The following is a 19,270-nucleotide window of genomic DNA, read 5'->3' as shown; positions in this document are numbered from 1 at the left end:
GTTTGCTCCCAGCGCGGGCGCAGGCAGTGCCGCTGGCTGCAGTGTTTGCCACCTGGGCAAATGTTTTTTTGGGAGGGAAAGATCAGGCCTGAGTTGATCCAGAGGCATCACAGACACACAGGGAATATTTTAGCTATAAACCAGTAGAGGTCACTCCACCCCAGTAAATCCAGCGCTACTGGAGACGTTGGGCCACCAGTAAGAGAGAGGGAGTGCTTACTGGGGGAGGTGGGGTGGGCAGTGGCGTGGCAGAGCCCAGGGATGGGGACACCGGGCATCCAGGTGACCCTTGCACCAGCAGCTCCCGTCCTCGCCGTGCCCCGTGTGGGATGCTGTCCCATCCTGCAGCCTCTTGCTGAGGGTGTTGGGGCTCCCGGGGGCCCCCTGAGCCCGTCCTGCGCTGGCTCCCACGGACGGCAGGCGTTAAAGCTCCTCTTGGCAATTCCAGCATCTCCCCTGGAACTGAAAGGCCGTTTGTCATAAACGTGTTTTGTTTAAAGAGTGGCTTTTTGCAAGGAATTTTTTAACAGATTTCCCATGCTGTAATTTTTTTAATTTTTTTTTTCCAAAAGTGAAGAAACAGGATTTCTGTGGGAATGAAAACTAAAGTGCCAGCATGCTGCGATCTGGCAGGGCCGTGGGCTGCTACACCTGCATGGCTGCTGCAGTCCCAGCTCCGCTCCCTCCCTCTCCAAACAGGGCGATGGGGACGATGACCCTTCCCCACGTCTCCACGAGCCGTGCCCTGTTTCTGGCTGTTCCCAGCTCTCGGTAGCAGCCAGGTTTTATCCTGCGGTAGATAAACTCTGCGGGTGGGACCCGTGAAGGAGGACGTGTGGCACTTCCTGGGATGGGCAGAGCGGTAGCGGGTGGGGAGCTGGGGAGGCCAGACCCTGGGATTTACTGACCCGCTGGTACAAGGATCCCTTTACGTTATTTTTTTCTCCGTTCCACAGCTCCCGGACACTTCAGCTGCTGGAGGACACAACTCGGGGTTTGCACGGGGAGCGGGGAGCATGCACCCGGGTGAGATTTTCACGGGAAGCAGACGGGGGAAACGAGGATGAGATTTGCACGCTCGATACCCAGTGATACCTTTGAGCCGTCTGCATCCTGAGGGAGAGGAGTGCTGGCATCCTTGTGTCCAGGGCATGGATCTTCCTTCCCTCCTAGGACTGGGTACTGTTTGAAAACGAATCCACGTACCCCCTGCCCCGAAACGTGTCCCCGGTGCTGCCGGGCGCCGTCCCTGTCCTCAGCTGGGCGGTGGTTGAACGGGTTTTCCAGACGAAGCCCCTTCCCAGATCTCGGGATCCTTCCCGGTGTGTGCCTAGCTTGAAGTGACCCCGTAATACCGTACGACATCTACAGTCCAGCCCTGCGTCCAAATCCTCTGCTGGACCGGGGCTTCTGGTACAGCTGGGGCCTGAGCCCGCTCAAGAAAAGGAAAGGCTTTTCCCTGACGCTGAGGGCTTTGCTTCCAGTCTCACACTTTGCTAAAATTTGGAATCAGTCACTATTATTTCCAACGTTATTATTTTTTTTTTAACCTTGGAAAACAGACTTTATTTTTCTTCCTGTAAATTTTGTGCAATATACATCTATATACCTATAGAATACACCTCAGTAAAAAGGTTTTTGTCCATACATTATATTACTTTTTATTTAATGTCATGAAAAATTCAGACAATGCTTTTGTCCTTAAATAAACATTTCTCCCTCCCCTGCCCTCCCTTCCTAGCTGACTGGTCTGAAAGAGGAAACTTTATTTAGTTATTTTTTTTTCTTTAAAAAAATAGAAATTACAATCTTACAAGACAGAACATTCAATGAGAACAGAAGCATGTTCCTAAATCTAAAAAGTAAAACATTTCCGTAAAACCTGTCGGTATCTACAGGTAGGTGTGTGTGGAGGGTGGTAAATGGAAAAAAAATGTTTTCCATTTCTTCCTTTCATTCATATAGATAAAAAATAACATCAAACCAACTGAAACTTTATATATTTTTTCTCTTTTGCACCAACATTCACAAGAATATATATTATATATATATTTTATCCATTTTTATACACAGTGTGAGGGTTCTGGAGGTGGAAATGCACACTCAGCTAAACTGCCAGAGCAAACAAACACAAAATTAATCTTCATCTGGAAAAGAGCAATCCCTCGCGGCTGAGGTCGCCCCGCTCACGGGAACCGCTGCCGAGGTCTGTGTGAAAATAAAGTGGCAAAATGTCCCGTGGCCGGTGGGACGGAAACGTCTCCGAGACGCCAAGGACCGAGCATCGAAGCGAGTCGGGGGGTCTCAGGGCTCCCGAGCATCATCTCCACTGGCCACGCTCGGCTCTGGCGTAGGGGAGAGCGGAAATCTCCCTTTTTCAGGCATTTCTGCCTGGGCTTTTTCCACTTGTCCTTTCCCTACAAGCTTGATGCCTGGCTCTGCCGAGCTGCTCTCTCTTGGTGGCACGGAGGGAGCGCGAGGGACCTCGGCACTGCCGCCGCTGCCCCGCGTATTCGGGCGAGCCCAGCGCGGAGGCTGCAGCCGGCAGAGGTGCCGCGGGGAGTTCGGCGCGCCCTTGCTATCCCTTTCGATGCGCGCCGCCCGTCCCAAGCAAGAAATCATTTAATCAACGTTTAATCATTCATCCCCTCCCAAGAAATCATTTAATCAACAAGTCAGTTCCTTTAAGGAGAACTTAAAAGTGCAGGTTCCCGCAGTTTGGCAGGTTGAGTTACACGTGTTTAATACTTCCAGTCTTCCCTAGATTCCCACGGGGGCTTTTATTGCTCAGAATCCAAAAACTCTCCCATGAGATGGATGCTGTGTCGTAAGCCGGAAAAACGCAACCGGGGGCAAGGGCTCAGTCTTTTCCCAATTTAAGGTGCTTTCTTGGTTTCTTTGCCGGATGAAATGAAAACGGTGACGTTGACCAGTGGTGCTGACGAATACCGAGGACATAAAGAAGGGTGTGTGCTTTTTTTTTTTCCCCCCAAACATTTCAAAACACCCACGGCTCTTTCCTCCGAGAAAGGGAGTGCTGCTGTCCTGCAGAAACGGAGGGCGAGAGCCCCCTCCGCAAAGCACATTTGTTTTCTCGAGTGCTTTTCCCTGCAGAGAGGAGCCGGGAAGTGGATGGTGCTGTTGGAAATGATTCTTCAAAAAAAAAAAAAAAAAAAAAAAAAAAGGCACAACCCTCTAGAAAAAGGCAGTACTGACTTCTCACTTCTCACAAGCTTTAGGATCTGAGAGGGCAGGAAACAAGCACGGTGCATCCCCGCCCCGGCGAACACTGCGCTGGAGAACGACGTATTGGCACTCAACATCGCGTGGGGCCGCTGGGAGGGTCAGCAGCCTTCACCGGAGACCTGGGCTCTAACGCCATCGGGGAGAGAAACAAGGCTGACGAACTCCGATACGCTCCGAGAAGCGGATCAGACAGCGGTTAGCAAAACCAGAAAGCGCACGGCTGTACGTGGTGGACGGCAGGTGCTGGGGAATAGCACGGTCCCAAATTTTTCTATGCCTTACTGAAGTGGAAATCCCATCGGCTTCCTGGTGAGTCTTCCCTGGTCGAGGTTGGTCCACAGTCTTCCCTAGGAGGTCTTTTAACTGAAAGCATGAATATCCCCTACTATCGCTAAGCAAGCTGCTCATTTAAAGGGGTGCGATTATGGAATTGAAGGTCTTCGGCTCACGCTTGGGGATGATTCGAGCTGCCGGAGGGTGGGGTTGGACACACGAGAAATCAACACGAAGCGGGAAGGGGCTTGGGATTTTAGCCCTTTGTCAGCAGAAACTGGGGCTGCCTCGGAGCAGGTTTTTCCCTTGTAGCTTTTGGCATTTGCTGCAGGAGGAGCAGGAATAGGGACAGAAAAACCACCTGCAGAGCCTGGCCAGAGAGTCCCTTGAGTGGCCCCACCAGCTGCGGGCTATCGCATCGCTCTGCAAATCCATCCCTTCTTCACCTTTTGAGCCTCCCAAGCTCGGAGCAGCAGGTCCTGACCACGCCGCGACTTCCTGGGGAAGGAATAAGAACCTTTCGCTTCCCCTTGACCCCTCTGGGCAGTTTCTCTCCCTAAAAAGCTCCCAGGTCCTGCTAAATAGAGAACAAACCCCAAAATAACAGTTCTAAAGAGCTCCTTGGGGGAAAAGCCTGGGTCCAACTCAACCTGCGACAGCAGCCACGGCCAGTGGTCCTGGTACGGGAATTGGGGACCTGGCAGCAGGACCAGCTACGGGCTGGGCGGAGAAAAGGCCACAAAACCTTCTCTGGGTGCCGAGCCATGGGACAGAGTTTTAACGATCTCTATAAGAAAACTACGTGTGACAGCCAGCACCCAAAGAGCGACTGCTTGCGGTGACACGCAGGGAGAGGCACCGAGCCCCAGCGGCTGCCTCTGGGGTGGAGCAGCCGGGAGCCGGGATTTGGCCACAGTCGCAAGGGCAAAGCCCCTCTTCCAAAAGCGCTCGGGATGCAGAAAGGTGGCACGAGGCAGGCGGACCTGCTGAATCGGCTCCGAAAAGCTGGGCGGTTGGCCAGCCGGACAGGGAGCTGGCCAGGCATTTGGGAAAATGCTGTGACAGAGGGCACGGAGACCCTGAAAAGCTTTTCCCCCCGCCACGTTGGGCATCCTTTCCTTCGAACCAGCCTCCTCCATGGGGAAATCCTGCGCTGAATCCACCCCTGGCTACAGCCGGGTCTTTCTTGGCCGAGCTCCTGAGGTCTGCCCCATGGGAGGAATAAAGCAAAGGCTCTGCCTTCGCCCGCTCCTCGGCTCCGGCCGGGAGCCCAAAGCTGCCCCCACTGGCCTGACTCACCCCTGTCTGGCCGAGTCTGCATTGCCCCTTCTTTATCCCATGCCTTGTGTTTGGGTATAAAAAAAAAAAAAAAAAATTAAAAAAAATTAAAAATCAGAGATGGAGAGTGCAGCCAGGATGGTGGGAAGGGCCGTGCCGTGAGTGCGGCGGCATGTGCGTGGTGTGCGCTCCCCTGGATCCGTGCACGGCGGGGAGGAGTCGGTCCCTTACCACTGCCAGGAGCATCTCCTCTCCCGAGCGGAGATTTCACATTCATTTCACTGGTATGGCAAAGTCCATTTGATTTTTCCTTCAAGGTGCTTTACATTCAAGAGCTATTGCAATCCACAGCGAGGAAACGGGGCCGGGGAGCTACCCCAGCCCCCCAGGTTCTCTTGAGTTTGATTATTTGATTTAAATAAACTGCCCCAAACCTCTGAAGTTTAGTTCATCTTCAAATTTTGGGGAACTCGAAGGAGGCCGGCGGCTCCCAGCCTTAGCTCTCCCGTGGGTCGCTGTACTGAAGCTCTGAGTTGAAGACCTCCTTGTAGAGCGGTGGGAAGTTCATGGCGGTCTCTGGGTGCAGGAGACGGAAAAACTCCAGCTTGTCCAAGTGCAGGTTGCAAATGGTTTTCATCAAGGGCAGCTTGGAAACCATCTGCGGGGAGAGAAGCCGGAGCCGGTGACCGCTGGGTTCCTGGCCAGCATCCCTCGATGCCGCCGTTCTCCCTCCCCTGGGGACAAGTGGGTGGGTTTGGGGACCACTGGCTCTGCCCGGTGCTGGGGGCACCAGCGGACACCTCCACCTTTGGACAGCCAGCGCCTGGGAGGGTGCGAGGAGTCCCCCAGCGTCCCCTGTCCCCGTCCCAGCTCCATCCTGCCCAAAGCGTTCCTGAAACGGCTCCTTTTGCCCCAAACGCTGCCCGATGCGCTGCCAAGCTCAGCAGCACGGGGCTGCCTCCGGCGCAGCTGCCTCCGCCTGCACCGCGACAGAGACGCACAGCCCTTGGAAAGAGAAATTCTCCTTCAGCGGGTCCCAAGGGTCGCCCCCCCAAAACCACCCGCGCATGGCTAACGAGCTCCGGCACAGCCACGTCCACCGGTTCAGACATCTCCCCGTGGCGCACGTGCCGTGGCCTGGCCGGGCTCCCCGTGCCGCACACAGGCAGCACCGCTACCTTCGAGAGTTTGTCCTCGGCGGAGTGTTTCTTCTGGATCTCGTGCTGCAGGGCCACATAGATCTTGTCCTGGAGCTTCTGCACCTTCTTGGACTCCGTCAGCCAAGGGCGATCTACAGGAGACAGCCGGCGGCTGGGTCAGTGCCCGGTCTCCCCGGCACTGCGCGGTGGCCTCTTGCTCTTTTAACCCTCCCTGCTCTCTGGGATGTTTTTGGGGACGGTGGCACGGCTGGACGGCCCCTCTCCACCCCTCCCCACCCCGCTGCGGGGGACATGGCTCCTCCTCCCACCGAGGAGTTTTGGCAGATGCATTTTGTGTATTTTCAGATGCATTTTTTTTTCCCCCAACCTCCTTTCCTGGGAGTAATTAAATCATCCACCAAGGAAGCAGCACTGAGAATTGGGGGTCAGCTCTCCCCAGGTTTGGCACGAGTCTCCCCCCTCCCCAGCCGGTCCTGGCTGCGGTGTGCCCCCCACAGCCCCCCCATACCCGGGGAGAGCAGGACGGCGGCGGTGAAGAGAGCAAGCTCCTCGTCCGACAGCTGCAGGCGGCACAGGGTCCTGCCCAGCTCGAAGACGGCGCCGATGAGGTCATCGCAGCCTGACGAGGCGGACAGCGGGGAAAAGGGGGATGTCACAGCTCCGCGCTGCCCGGCGGCACCCCCACGCTCCCACCCCCAGCGGCACCCGGGGCTTGGAACGCTTTCAGAGATGAGATGGGTGAAGGGGGTCCCTGGCAGAGGATGCCCGGCATCGCTGGGCTTCGGGCTGGGACGGAAAGCAGGTCCCGACCGTGGTGCACATCGACCCGATCCCAACGGGAGTGGGAGCAAAGGCAGGGGGGGTCCTACCCCCTCCCATCCCCCGGGGATGAAGCCCAGCCGCAGGGATGCTGCATTTCACCTGGCTGCAAACCCCAGCCCCGTCCAGGTGTCAAAAAGAGAGCAGAGCCCCCAGAGAGGCGCAGGGAAGCGGCTCTTACCGAGCGACTTGAACATCTGCACGCCGCCGAACTTCCCCTCGAAGAGGACGGTGTTGTTCAAGGGGTTGAACGCGCGGATCATGCGGATTAGGAGCACCTCGAGGCAACCTGACGTAGGCAGAGAGAGCGCAGACAAGGGCAGGGCAGGGCAGGGCAGGGCAGGGGGTTTTCCATCATCCCAGGACCAAATGTAAGAAAGAGGAAAGCCCCCAGTGCAAGTTTAAAGTCCAGATTGTTCATTCCCAAGAGCAGAATGGTTATTCCAATAAATCCAGTTTGGGTTTTGGGGTTGGTTTTGTTGGGGTTTTTTAGGTTTCCAATTGCAACCACAATATTTCACCAAAGGCAAATATTATCCGGGCATTCACAGCCGGACACAGAGATCGATCGAGGTCATGGTGGAGCACCGAGAGAGGAGAGGATGAAAACAAAATAAATAAAAAGAAAATGGAAGGAAGAAATGAAAGAACGAGTTAAAACTCCAGCGTGCGGGCACGGCCAGCTCTGGCTTCGAGGTACAGCACCCTGCCGGGACGCTGGCACGCATCCTCTGTGTGGGGCGAGGCGCTCAGCTCCCCAGCCCCAGAAGTTTAGAAACTGGGCAGCTTTTCCAGCATTTTTGGCGTTTTGGGGCTTTTGCACATTCCGCTCCCTAGCTGAGGGACTGAGGAAAGGATCGGCCTCTTCTCCCTCCCCTGCTCCCCTCTGGGTTTGGCACCCCTTTTCCTGGGGGAAGCCCACTGTGCTCATTTCCATCCCGGGTTCTGGCTGACGCTTGGTTGAAGGCGACCACGGAGAAAAGCCTCTGCCTGGGGCAGCCACTCCCCGCGTCCCTCTCTATACCATCGCCTTCGAACACGACCTTAAACTCCTTCCAGCCTGGTACCTGCTCCCCGAGCACCGATGCTGAGCCCGGGGGCAACCGGGGCAGTGAGGGAGGGGAGATCCGGAAAGGAAAGCACTAGCCGAGAGAAAAGATGGGATATGCCTTCGGCACCGCGGCTCCTGCTCGGGAGAGGCACTGGGGACGCGAGGGGGACGGCAGGCGGGGTCCCCCGCTCTTACCGGCTTTCAGGAGGATGATTTGGTCGTTCTGGCAGAGCTCCATGAAGCCGTCGATGCGCTTGGCGAACTCCACCACGTACTGGATGGCGTTGGAGATCTGCAGCGAGCACTGCTGCCACATGGCCTCGCAGCTCTGCCAGCACAGCGGGGACGTCCCTTAGGGCTCGCTGGCGCCCCGTCACCCGGGTTCGCTGCCACCGCATCACCCCGGCTCCGCCGTCCCCCCATCCCAACTGCACGGGGCAGGGAAGGGACCCAGGCGCTGTGCCACCCGTGGGGGGTGGTGGCGCTAGGACACCTGGGACGTGACCTGCCACCCAAACCCCCGCAACCCCCCAACTGGGCTTTTGCAGCTCCCGAAGCACCAGAAGACCCCCCTCATCCTCCTTGCCTCCCTCGGCGCAGTGCCAGGGGACGGCGGCGGCCCTTGCCGAGAGCTGCGGTGGCTCTGGCCGTGGCGGGGAGCCGGGGGGGGCCGTGGCAGCGACGCTCACCTTGCTCTGCAGGGCGCGGACCTCCTCGGGGGAGTAGAGGCTCCACACCAGGCGCTTGAGCTCCTCCGTCGTGTACTGGCACGTCTCCAGGTGTGACTTCACCACGTTCTGGGCCACCCGGTCTGCAAGGCGAGGGCAGCGGTTGGTCAGTCCTGGGGACCCCGACGGCCCCCCCGTCCCAGCACCCCGATGCCATCCCGTCCCGGGTGTCCCGGGGGGCCGCAGGGGAGGCGCAGAGGGGCTCACACGCGGTGTCACAGGGATCTGAGGACAGATGGGGCCTCGGGTGCTGTCCCCGCAGCAGAGGGGGGCAGGTGCACCGAGCTCCATCGGTGCTCAGCCCGGAGGAGGATCTGGGCTTGGGGCTGCTCCGAGAGCCGAGGCCGGGTCGGTCCCTCGCTGTGAGCGTGCCCGGCGCTGCGCGGGCACCCGGGGCTGCACCGAGTTCCATCCCCGGGGCTGCGTGTGCCCGGCATCGCACCGGTACCGCGCCAGCGCTCACCGATCTCGAGGACGGAGATGTCGGCAGCCAGCTGGCCGCCCTCCAGCGCGCCGTGCGCGAACAGGGCTGGCTCCAGCATCAGCTCGTAGATGGACTCCTGCTTGATGAGCGTGGCGTCGGCCACGTCCAGGCTGGACTGGTCAGGCGAGGGCTGCGCCGAGGCGAGCAGGTCGAGGTTGTAGTAGGTGCTGCTGCCATCGGGGGTGAGGGGGAAGTCGAAGAGGAGCCCGTCCGACAGCGTGGAGATGTCGTCCAGGTCCGAGAGCCCGCTGCTGACGCTGGTGGTGTAGATGCGGCTCAGGGGCTCGGGCTCGTCCTTGGTGCCGCCGCTCTGCTCCTGGCTCTGCTGGTGCTTCTGCACCTCGGCGTAGAGGCTGTCCCGCTGCTTCTTCGACATGCGGCCGAACTTCACCGCTGCTCGGGGAGGAGAGGGCGGCCGTGTCAGGGCAGCTTTGCCCCCGCAGAGCCGCAGCCACGACCGCCCGCCTGCCCCGGGAAGGGTCCTGGCTCCTGGGGGAGCACGTGGTTTGGGGGCGTATGAGCTCTGAGCGGGGCAGGACCCCGTTGGATGCTCCCCCCACCCCAGACCAACCCCGGCTCGAACGGAATCGATTTAAATTTTCCCGTGGAAAATGCAAAAGCATTTCTTGCTCCCCAAACCCCTCCTTTCCCCGGGGCTGGCCTCTTGGGGGAAGTTGCTCTGGCTCCAACAGCCCAACTCGCTCTGAGGAGGATCGGACGGGCCCCTGGGGACCCCGGACACGACTCACCATCGCGGGACATGCCCAGCGCCAGGCATTTCTGCAGGCGGCAGTGCTGGCAGCGGTTGCGGTTGGTGCGGTCGATCAGGCAGTTCCTCTGCCGGGAGCAGGAGTAGCTGGCGTTGTTCTGCTGGCTCCTCCGAAAAAAACCCTGCGTGGGACAGGGAGGTGTTGGGAAAGTGCCCAGCGGGATGGAGCCCCCGCGGCCGCCCACCCACTGCCCACCCGTCCCCGGGCTCACCTTGCAGCCTTCGCAGGTGATAACGCCATAGTGGATCCCGGAGGACTTGTCTCCGCAGATTTTGCATGGGATCACTTCGATTTGGGCTGCGGCAGAGGGGAAAAGGGGGAAAAACCACGGTGGTTAATGACAGCTGCCGCTGAACTGAACGAGGGAGATGGCCCTCCCTCGGCAGCTGGGGAAACTGAGGCACGAGATCCGGACCCGCTGGCAGCTCAGCCCTTCCCGCACACCCCACTAGGATGCTTGTGCCTCAGAGAGGACCCCGAAAAGGCTCACGCAGGGTGCAGGGTACCCCCATCCTCTCCAGCTCCAACAGACAGGTGGAAAAGCCCGTTGAGGTATGAGAGTACAGCACGTTCGTGCACCAGCCTGCCTGGGACCCCATTTTGGGAATCATTCCCCTTATTTTCCAGCTGGTGCGTGCATGCTGGGGGGGACCACAGACAGGGACATCCTTGGCACAGGGACCATCCCCGCCCCTGCAGCCACAGATGCTCTGGCCCAAACAGAGGGTCTGGGGGGCCCCCGACCCCCCCCCCCGGCAGCTCCTTAGAAAACCCAGGACCGATATAGCCATCGCCGGCCCAAGGTCCCGGCCCCCTACCCCCCGCAAATCCGCTTCCCTCCCTGCTTCTGCTTCGCTGGCACTGAGCTGCTAATAGGCTTCGTCCTCCTCATTTTCCATCTGCCCCAGATCTGGGCTGGCTCTGCCCGCCCAGCACGCACTGGGGAGGGGGGGACGCGGGGCACCCCCGGGACTCGTACGTGCCTCCAAGCATCTCTGCACCCTCTAATCCCCGCTCCGGCCCCCGTGCCCCCCGGCCGAGCTCAGCCCAGCGTCGCTCTCGTGGGTGCCAGGCAGCCGCTGCTGCGCCAAAATAACCCCACGGCCAGCTTATGGTTATTTCAAATCTCCTGGGCCCGTGCAAATCCCCGGCTCCGGTAATTCCCTTCTGCCTTTCTTCTCCCCTGAGAGCGGCCGGTTCTGGTCGAGGGAGATGTCTTGTGGGTTGCTGCTGCCGGCGGGGGCCACGGCCACCTCTGTGGGTGACAGCCCCGTGCTCGGAGAGCGCTGCCTGCACCCCAGCACCCAGCGGTGCCCCGGGGTCCCTCGCTGCTTTGGGGGAGGCTGGTCTGGGTCAGTGCGAGCCTCGCCGTGCAGTGGGGCAGCCGGGCTGCCATCGGACCCCCGGGGACACTCTCGGTGTGTCCCCCCCGGGGCAGATTTGCTCCCAACCATTGGGGAGCAGGACTTGCCCCAAGTCCGGGCGCGCACAGAGGGAGAGACCCCTCCTCCATCCGCTGACTCGCGGTTCAGCTCCTGCCCCAAGAGCACCGGGTGATTTTGAGGTTCGCCTCCCCCCTTCCCAGGGCTGCTGAGCTTGGCCTCTCCCAGGGCTGTGCCATCGTGTCCCCCCCGACCCAAGGGGGCTGCATCCCGCCCCTCCCCAAAGCCTCTGCTGGACTTTTGGGCCTGGGGCAGCAGAGCCACCTGCCCCAGGCGGGCAGGGAGCGGGCAGGGAGCGGGCAGGGCATCCTCCCGTCCCAGCCCCCCCAGCTCTGCACTGGCATCGCACCCCTTTGGCCGGGGACGGAGGCACCGGCCGGGCCACGTGCCAGCCCTCCCGCCTCACCCACGGGCTCCGACAACCAAGACCCCCCCCAATTCCCCAGCTCCCGCCGCCACCTCTGCCCGTGCCCCCGGAGAGGGGTGCGACCTGCGAACGGTGGGGACCCCTCCCCGCCCCGACGCTCTGCCCCAAGCCCCGTCCCCGTCGCTCAGGGAGGACCGCGGGGATGGGATGGAGACAGTGGCACCACGAGGGGCACGGGGGGGTGGGGGGGCACAGGGAGGTGGTGCCACCCCCGGCAGGAAGCGGCGTCGGTTCGTTATGCAACGTAATTGCAGCCGCCGGGAGCGCCGGGGTGATGCATCGCCGGCGCGCCGCGCCCTCACGCCCGCGGCCGATACTCCTGGGCCCCCGCAATTACCGGCACCGCGCGCCCAGCCAAACAGCCAGGCCGAGCGCAGGCCTCGCACCTGCCGGCACCCACCGCGCAGAGCCCGAGGGTGCCGCTCTGCTCGCCCCGCCGGGCCCCAAAGGCCGTTTGCCGGCTCCCAGCGGTGGCGGTGGCTTCGCGCCATGCCGATGGCCAAATCCTGCCCCCGCGCCACCGGGCCCAGGGGGAGGGGAGCCCACCAAGAGACCCCCGCAGCCGGCGCGGGCAGAGCTAAGGGTACGCGGGGACGATGCTCTCCTGGCTCCTCCGCGCCCAACCGTCACCCCCCCGATGCCGCAAAGGAGAAGCCCTGACCGTTCGCCGTGTGCCTGCAGCCCCTTCGGGCTCTAATTAGCATCCTGCTAATTACACGGCTGTGCCCGCAGCCGGCACCTGACCCGCTCCTAAGACATTCGCCCCAAATAACTGACGTGGAGATACGGCGCGATGGCAATTACAGCCCAGAACAGCGTTTAATTGCTGCTCTGTTTGTAAACCCTGGCTGAATCACCGTGCCGGCTCCCTCGGCGTCCCCTCGTGCAGCGGCCACGTCTCCCTTGGGACCCCCGGGGCGGCCGCACATCCCCTGGGGCAAACCCAGTGGGACGCGGAGGGACGTGGGTGCTGGTGCGGTGGCCGCAGCGGCACCCCACATCCCCCAAATCCCACCGAACATCGCGGCAGCCCCCACAGCCTGGGCACGGCCCCCCTGCTGTGCCTCAGTTTCCGCACTGGAGCGCTGGGCTCCTCCTCCCACCACAACCCCGCAAGCATCGGCCACGCTGTGCAAAAACGGGTTTTATTTAGGTGGGGGTGAACCCTTTCCCCTCACCCGGAGCTTGGGGGTGGGGGGGGAGGCAGCGAAACTCCCCCCTGGGGCCAGCGAGGCTAAAATAAGGGGGCAGGGAAGAAAATTAAAAAAAAAAAAAAAGGGTTAAAAAAAATAAATAATAATATCCTGCTGGCAATTAAATTGTCCCGGCTGCGGTATTTGCTCTCCTCCCACTGTAAATATTTCTTGCCCAACTCCCGGCCTGCTGCCACCACCGGCCGGCCCTTATGTAAGCGGCACCGCGGCACCGTCCGGCCACAGGGCTCGGCCGTGCCGGTGGCGATTGGCCCCTGGTGCGGTGGCTGCGCGTGGCCCCACGGCTGGAGCCATCCTGTCCCACTGACACACTTTCTGCCCGTGGCCCCACGCGCTTGTGTAACGCTGCTGCCGTTAACCCTTCCCACGGCTGCGGCCGCACCGGGACGGAGCTGCGGCCGTACCCCGACCTCCTGCCGCTGGGGAGGGGACTTTTGGGGCGTTTTGGGGCGATACCTCGAGCCCGTCCCGGGGACACTCGTTTGCCGGCCCGAGCCGCAGCTCTCTGTGGGGAACGTGGCTCCATCCTGCGTGGTCCCCAGGGCCCGGGTCCCCTGTCAGCGCCTGGACCCAGCTGTGTGCGTCCCCTCCAGCCCAGCACTGCTCGCCCCAAACCGGGCAGGTGGCTCCGGTGGTTTCGGCAGAGCCAGAGCCACCCTCCCTGGAGCAAGGCTCGGCCTTCCTCCCGCACCGGCACCTCCCTCCGATGCCTCCGCCCCGCGGGTGGGCATCCCTCCTGCACCCCAAAACAAGGCAGACCCCGCAGGATCCAGCCGCGGTGCAGGGGTCACGGGTGGTGCCATCCTCCTCCTCCCCCCCAACCCCTCCCCTCGGCCAGATTTTCTGACTGCTGGGGAGGGAGGGATCACCCCAAAACCCTCAGTGCCCCGCTGAGCCCTGGGACGTGCCGCGATCCCGCTCCTGCCAGAGGCTTTTTGGAGCTGCTGCCCCCCCCGGCAGCTCGATGGGGCTGGATGCCCCTGGCCGAGGGACTCCTGGGGCGGGGGGAGGTTGGGGAGGCACTGACAGGTCCCAGCAAATCCCTTGGTGCAGACACCCCCCCCCGCACACCCTTCAACCCATGGGGCTGGGGTCAGGATACGGCCACCCCCCCCGGGTGAGCCCCATCGGGCCGCGGGAGCAAACCCCCCCTGGAGCCGGGGTGCCGCTTGCTGGGGGAGGGGGGGAAGCAGCCCAGCTCCGGGTGTTTCGGAGGTGGCTCCGTGCCCCCGTGGCCATCCCTGCCCCAAACACCCCCTCGGCTGCCGGAGCGAGAGCCGGGGCAAGCGGCTTCCCCGGTGCCCTGGCTCATTACCCAGGAGCCCTGCTGGGAAAGCAGGTCCGTGCCCCATCCCGCTGCCGCAATCGATGCCGCAGGACGGGCACCTCCGGTAATTAGCAGCAGCCCCGCAGCCCCCCCCTCACCTCCCCAGCCCGGGGATGCTCTGACGCTCTGCCAGCACCCTCCTCTCCCTCCGGCTCAGCATCCCCGGGTGCACCCAGCGCAGGGGGAGGAGGACAGGTCCAGGCTGCACAGGGGCACGCAGGGACCCGCAGGGGTACGCAGGGACCCACGACGCCATCCCACCTCCCCATCCCTGCCCCAAAAGCCAGGTCTGCTCCCTCGTTCCCTGCCGCAAGCTCCGACCCCAGGACCCGGCGCTGCTCCCTCCAGGAGCCACTGTGCTTCCCCGCAGCAACGAGCTGCCGCTGGGTTTTGGGAAGGCGGCCATGGGGTAGGGCTGGCAGAGAAGGAATAAAGAAGTAAATAAAAGGAACGATCCCCTCTTCACATCTGCTGTTGGGTTTGCTTTTAAATGGGTTTCTGGGGTACAGCCCCCCCGGGTCCCCCACACAGCCGGCAAATCCCATCCTCATCCGTGCACCCCGTGGGTAACCCCAAACGGGCCGGAGCCCCGCACGGCCGGGGCGGTTTGCAGCACGCAGCCAGTGTGGCCCCGGTGTGACGTTCAAAACACCGGCTCCCCGCCACAGGGGCACCGGCTGCGCCGGGGCCATGTGGGCAATAAGGAAAATTTAAATTACGCAACTCAGGCCCCAAGCCGGGCGGCGATGCCGGAGGTGGGAACTGGTTTCTCAATTGATTGGCAGAGATTTCCTGGAAACTTTGGGCCAGAACGGGGCTCAGCCGCTCTGCCCCCACCCCAGGGTGACACCTGGGCACCTTTGCTCATGGCTAAACGGCCGGTGGCTTCGCAGCCGCCCCGATCCCCAGGTTTTTCCTTGTCCCATGGTGCAGCGCGTGTCCCCGGCTTGGAAATCGTAAGGAGCAGGAGCGTTCACCCACAAACAGCGCTGGGCGGAAGGGCGGGCGATGAGACTCCCCCAGAGCCACCCAGCTCCTGCCGCTCTGGTTCACCAGCTCCCTGTGCCACGCGGCACCAGTCCAAGGCCAGCCCCGCCGGCGCGGGACACAGCCCTTTGCACTTTGGCTGGTGCACGAGGGTGGCAAAGGTGCGGCAGTGGGGAGAGGGACCTGCCACCGGCCCGGGGTGGGGAGAAACTGGGCTGGGGCAGGAGACCGTCCCTGGCCCTGCAGCTAAATCGGGGGAGAATTAGTTCCATGGGGCTAAATAAAGGCAGTGAGAGCGGCTCCGCTCACCACATCCAATAAACCGGGCACGACTTAGACATTAGCAGCCCTTTAAATAGCCGCTGCCGAGTTCAAAGTTAAACGCGACGGGGAGGAGGGATGGGCAGGACTGGCAGGGGACCATGCCAGCACAGCCCTGGCCAGCCTAGAGGGTTAACCCACTGCCACCGGCGGGGACAGCGGCCAACGCTGTCCCACCACTGCGCCTTCCCCCTCTGGGTGCTGCCGCTCCCAGGGGTTATTGGGGTCGAGGACCCCAAATCCTGGCTGGATCCCTCGGGACCCCACGTTGCCTGTGGCCACCTTTCTCCTCCAACTGTATTTTCAGGAGGCAAAGGGCACGGACATCCACCCCCATCCCGCGGTACCCGGGTTGGGGCGCAGTCGTCGTGCGGCAGGGCTAATGGGTGCTGGGCATCCTCGCCCGCACCAGTGTGTGCACGCTGCCTAAACGGGCAGGGAAGCTCCTCCTCCACCCTCTCTGATTTTTCCAATGACAGATCTAGGTCACTAGGACAAGTCGGAAAGGCTGCCGAGCCATCGCACGCTCCTCGCCACGCCGCTTGCAAAACAAGCGGGCAGGAGGGCTGGAAACCCTATAGGATTATACAAGGCCAAGCCTCTCGCCCGGCCCCGGCGCAGCCACGGCACGGGGAAGGACAGGATCCTGCGAGGAGCTGCTGTGGCCCTCGGGGAACGGGGCAGAGCAGAGGCGGGTTTGGGGAAAAAAACCAGAGATCGAATGGATTTGGCGTCGTCATGCGACACTTGGGCTTTGGCGAGAGATGGGGACCCTGCGCTGGGCAGGACTGCGGGAAAAATGCCCGACAGGGGAAAACGATGGGGGGGGGGGGTGGCCCTTAATTGGGGCCAACGCACAGCAGTGGGGAGGGGGGGGAGGAAAAAAATTTTTTAAAAAAAAGGAAAAGTTCACCCAGCTGCTAATTAAGCCCAGCGCCGGCTGTGCAAGCGCCACGTAAGATCCAGGCGGTGTTATTAATTAGGCAGGTGTTAATGCTTCCCTCCGTACTAATAAAGGTGAAATCCCGGGATGTCGCGGGGCGGGAAGGGGACACGGGGGGCTCGCCTTGCCCTCACCCGGTCCCGGCCCCACCATTACACAACAGAGCGGCGGGTGGCAGAGCCGGGGAGGGAGAAAAACCGATTTGAGGAGCTGGAAGATGTACGTCCCCATACGTACACCCAAAAAAAGGCTTAAATATTGCACCCAAAAATACACCTAAATCCACGCACCCCAAAAAACACACCTAAAGACGTGCGCAAGCAAGTCCTGGCAGGGGCGAAGGGCTCGGGCACGGCCGGCGATGACGGAAAACCGCTTTAAAGGGGGACAGAAATCCCACCCCACAGCGTCAGGTCCCAGCCGTGCTCCCCGCAGCTCGGTCGGGAACAGACACGGGGAGAGCTGGGTCCGGCCACCGCTGCGTCACCATCAGCGGGTCCCACCGGAGCCTTCCTCCCTCCATCCTCCTCCTCCCAGTCGCCTGCTTTGCAAAGCGGAGGGGTGAAAAGTAGGAATCCGCCTTTAATAACGGGTACGTTCAGGCACGACTCGAAGCCTTCCCAGGATAAGGGGCACCCGAAATCCCGGCCGGTCCCTTGCTCGTCCCCGCCGGAGCCTCCCCCCCCGGCTGCCCCGGCCCCGGCCCGCTCCCGAACCGCCGCGGGGAGGGGGAAAAGGGGGAAACCCCCCCCCCATCAATCCAGCCCTGGCGGGAGCAACATATTGAAGAGGAGATTAAGGGGTTTAGTGCGAGGAAAAGCTTAAGAGCGGGTCTAAGCCGGCGTCGGAAAGCGAAGCAAAATAAACAAGAATTTTATTCCTAACGAAGGGGGGAGCCGGAGGAGACGGACCGACCCCGGCGGGGTGGTGCGGGTCCCCCCGTGTCCCGCTCCGGCGGGGCCGATGCCGGGTCGTGTCGTGTCCCCCCCCCCGGGTACAACTTTTGCCGCTGCCCCCCCGCCCCCCGCAGCCGGGCGGTCCCCCCGCTGCCCCCAGACCCCCCCTGCCCGAACTCACCTCGCATCGTGGCCGGGGGCGGTCAGGACCGCGCCGGGGGGTGCATGGGGCGGCGCGGGGGTCCCTGCGGCGGAGCGCGGCGGGGCGGGGAGCGGCGGCACCGGGAGGCACCGGGCGGCACCGGGCGGCTCTGGCACCTGCCCCTCCGCGGCGCCGCTGACCCACTTCTGCCCGAGCATGCGGCCGTTCACATGACGAGCCCGCCCCGCCCCGCCCCCCCAAATCGGTTTCACTTCCAGCCCCACCTCCTGCCCTTCCTCCTCCTCCTCCTCCTCCCTCTCCATCTCCTCCATCCCCATCCCCGCCGTGCCGGTGCTCGGCGCTGCACGCGGGCGCTGGGCTGGGGGGTGCCCGGCGCCTCCTGGGTGCTGGGGGCCGCTCGACCCCCGGGGCGGGGCGCGGCCGGCCCTGGCAGCGGGGTGCTCGGCGCTGCACCCCCCCCCCCCCGGGTGCTGCCCGCCCATGGGAGGGCCGTGCCGGTGCCCGTCCTGTCCCGGCTCGCCCAGGCACGGGGCCGGCTCCGTGTCCCGCTGAATCACCGCACCTCCTTGCTTCACCCCATTCCCCGGGCGGCTCCGCTGTGTCGTGTGCCCCCCCCCCCCCCCCCAAGGGTGCCCCGCTTGGCACAGGGACCCTGGCACACACCCCCCCCCCGGCAGGACAGGGTGGGGGGCCCTGGAAAAGGTGCAGACACCCAGCGCTGGGGGCACGGGGGAAGAAGCACGGGGACCCCCAAGCAGAGGCATCGTGTCCCCGTACCTCGGTGCAGATGACACGACGTCCTGGCTGGGAGACCTGTGGTTCGGAAGGGGCACGGTGGAAGCAGTGAGAAGCTTTGGAGGGGGCAGGGAGCCAGTTCTACCTCATCCTTCATGCTGCGATGCACACAGAGGGCTTTGGGGCCTGGGGTCATATCCTGGATAACGGGGCGCTCCAACACGTTGCTGTAATAAATGCGGAGAAATGCTGGCTCCGGACCACGCAACAAGACCTCGTGGTGCAGGGCCAGAGGTGTCGGCACGGGGCAAAGCCCCACAGCTGGGGTTTGCGGTGCGACTCTTGCGCCAGGTCACCAGAGGCCCCGTGGTGCCACATCACGGGGCGGTTGGTCCATGTCACGGCCGGGCCAGGGGCAGCATCCACCAGGGACACAGGCATGGCATCCTGCACGGCCATGGCATCCACCACGGGCATGGATGTGGCGTCTGCCGTGGGCACAAGCAAGCCATCGGTCATGGCCACGAGTATGGCATGGGCACGGACACCACGTCAGCCACGGGCATGGAGGTGGCATCCACCACGGGCACAGCCACCGCCACCGTCACACACGTGGCATCGCTGCCTCCTCCCCAGACTCTCCCCTGCCCTCGCAGTTGGGCTCTTTGGGGACACCACGGCCCCAAACCCCGTAAATTAAACCATTTAAGCGTGGCCGAAGAGGGTGATTTCCGCCCAAGTCCGTCCCAAAGCCCGAGGCTGAGCTGGGGGCGCAGGGTCGCTGCCGGGCCAGCGGCAGAGGGGCTTTCCCCGCCCTGCTCCCGGCACCGGCCCCCCGCAGCGGTGCAGGTGGGTGGCAGCGGGGGACGGATGGTGGGGCCGAGCCACGGCGGCACTTCGTGTGCTCCCACCCGTGTGCCGAGTTACTGCCTCGCTCCGCTCCTCCCTGGCCGCTCTGGAGAGGCTGCCTCCAGGGAGGGGGACGCGGGCGGCCGGGCGGGGGGCG

At 62.5% G+C, this 19,270-nt stretch overlaps 1 protein-coding gene across 1 annotated transcript; it reads right to left on the bottom strand.

Moving 5' to 3' along the window:
• Positions 1 to 1,755: 1,755 nt before the first annotated feature.
• Positions 1,756 to 17,693, bottom strand: LOC129197371 (nuclear receptor ROR-beta-like). Its single transcript, XM_054805752.1, has 10 exons — positions 17,548 to 17,693; positions 10,021 to 10,106; positions 9,789 to 9,930; positions 9,019 to 9,432; positions 8,517 to 8,638; positions 8,023 to 8,155; positions 6,958 to 7,065; positions 6,466 to 6,576; positions 5,976 to 6,088; positions 1,756 to 5,455 (listed from the first exon to the last, which is right to left on the bottom strand). The coding sequence occupies exons 1-10, from the start codon at positions 17,552 to 17,554 to the stop codon at positions 5,294 to 5,296; spliced, it is 1,398 nt and encodes a 465-aa protein (XP_054661727.1). The 5' UTR covers positions 17,555 to 17,693; the 3' UTR covers positions 1,756 to 5,293.
• Between the last annotated feature and the right edge of the window lie 1,577 nt (positions 17,694 to 19,270).

The sequence above is a fragment of the Grus americana genome, chromosome 28 (genome assembly GCF_028858705.1).
Source record: "Grus americana isolate bGruAme1 chromosome 28, bGruAme1.mat, whole genome shotgun sequence".
In the NCBI taxonomy this organism is placed as follows: domain Eukaryota; kingdom Metazoa; phylum Chordata; class Aves; order Gruiformes; family Gruidae; genus Grus; species Grus americana.
The sequence above is the reverse complement of the archived record's forward strand: the minus strand, read 5'-3'. Positions and strand labels throughout refer to the sequence as shown.

Coding starts and splice junctions, on each gene's coding strand:
- LOC129197371 (XM_054805752.1), bottom strand. Junction 9,433..9,788: donor GCTGGGCATGTCCCGCGATG/GTGAGTCGTGTC, acceptor CTCCCCGAGCAG/CGGTGAAGTTCGGCCGCATG. Junction 8,156..8,516: donor TCCGCGCCCTGCAGAGCAAG/GTGAGCGTCGCT, acceptor CTGTGCTGGCAG/AGCTGCGAGGCCATGTGGCA.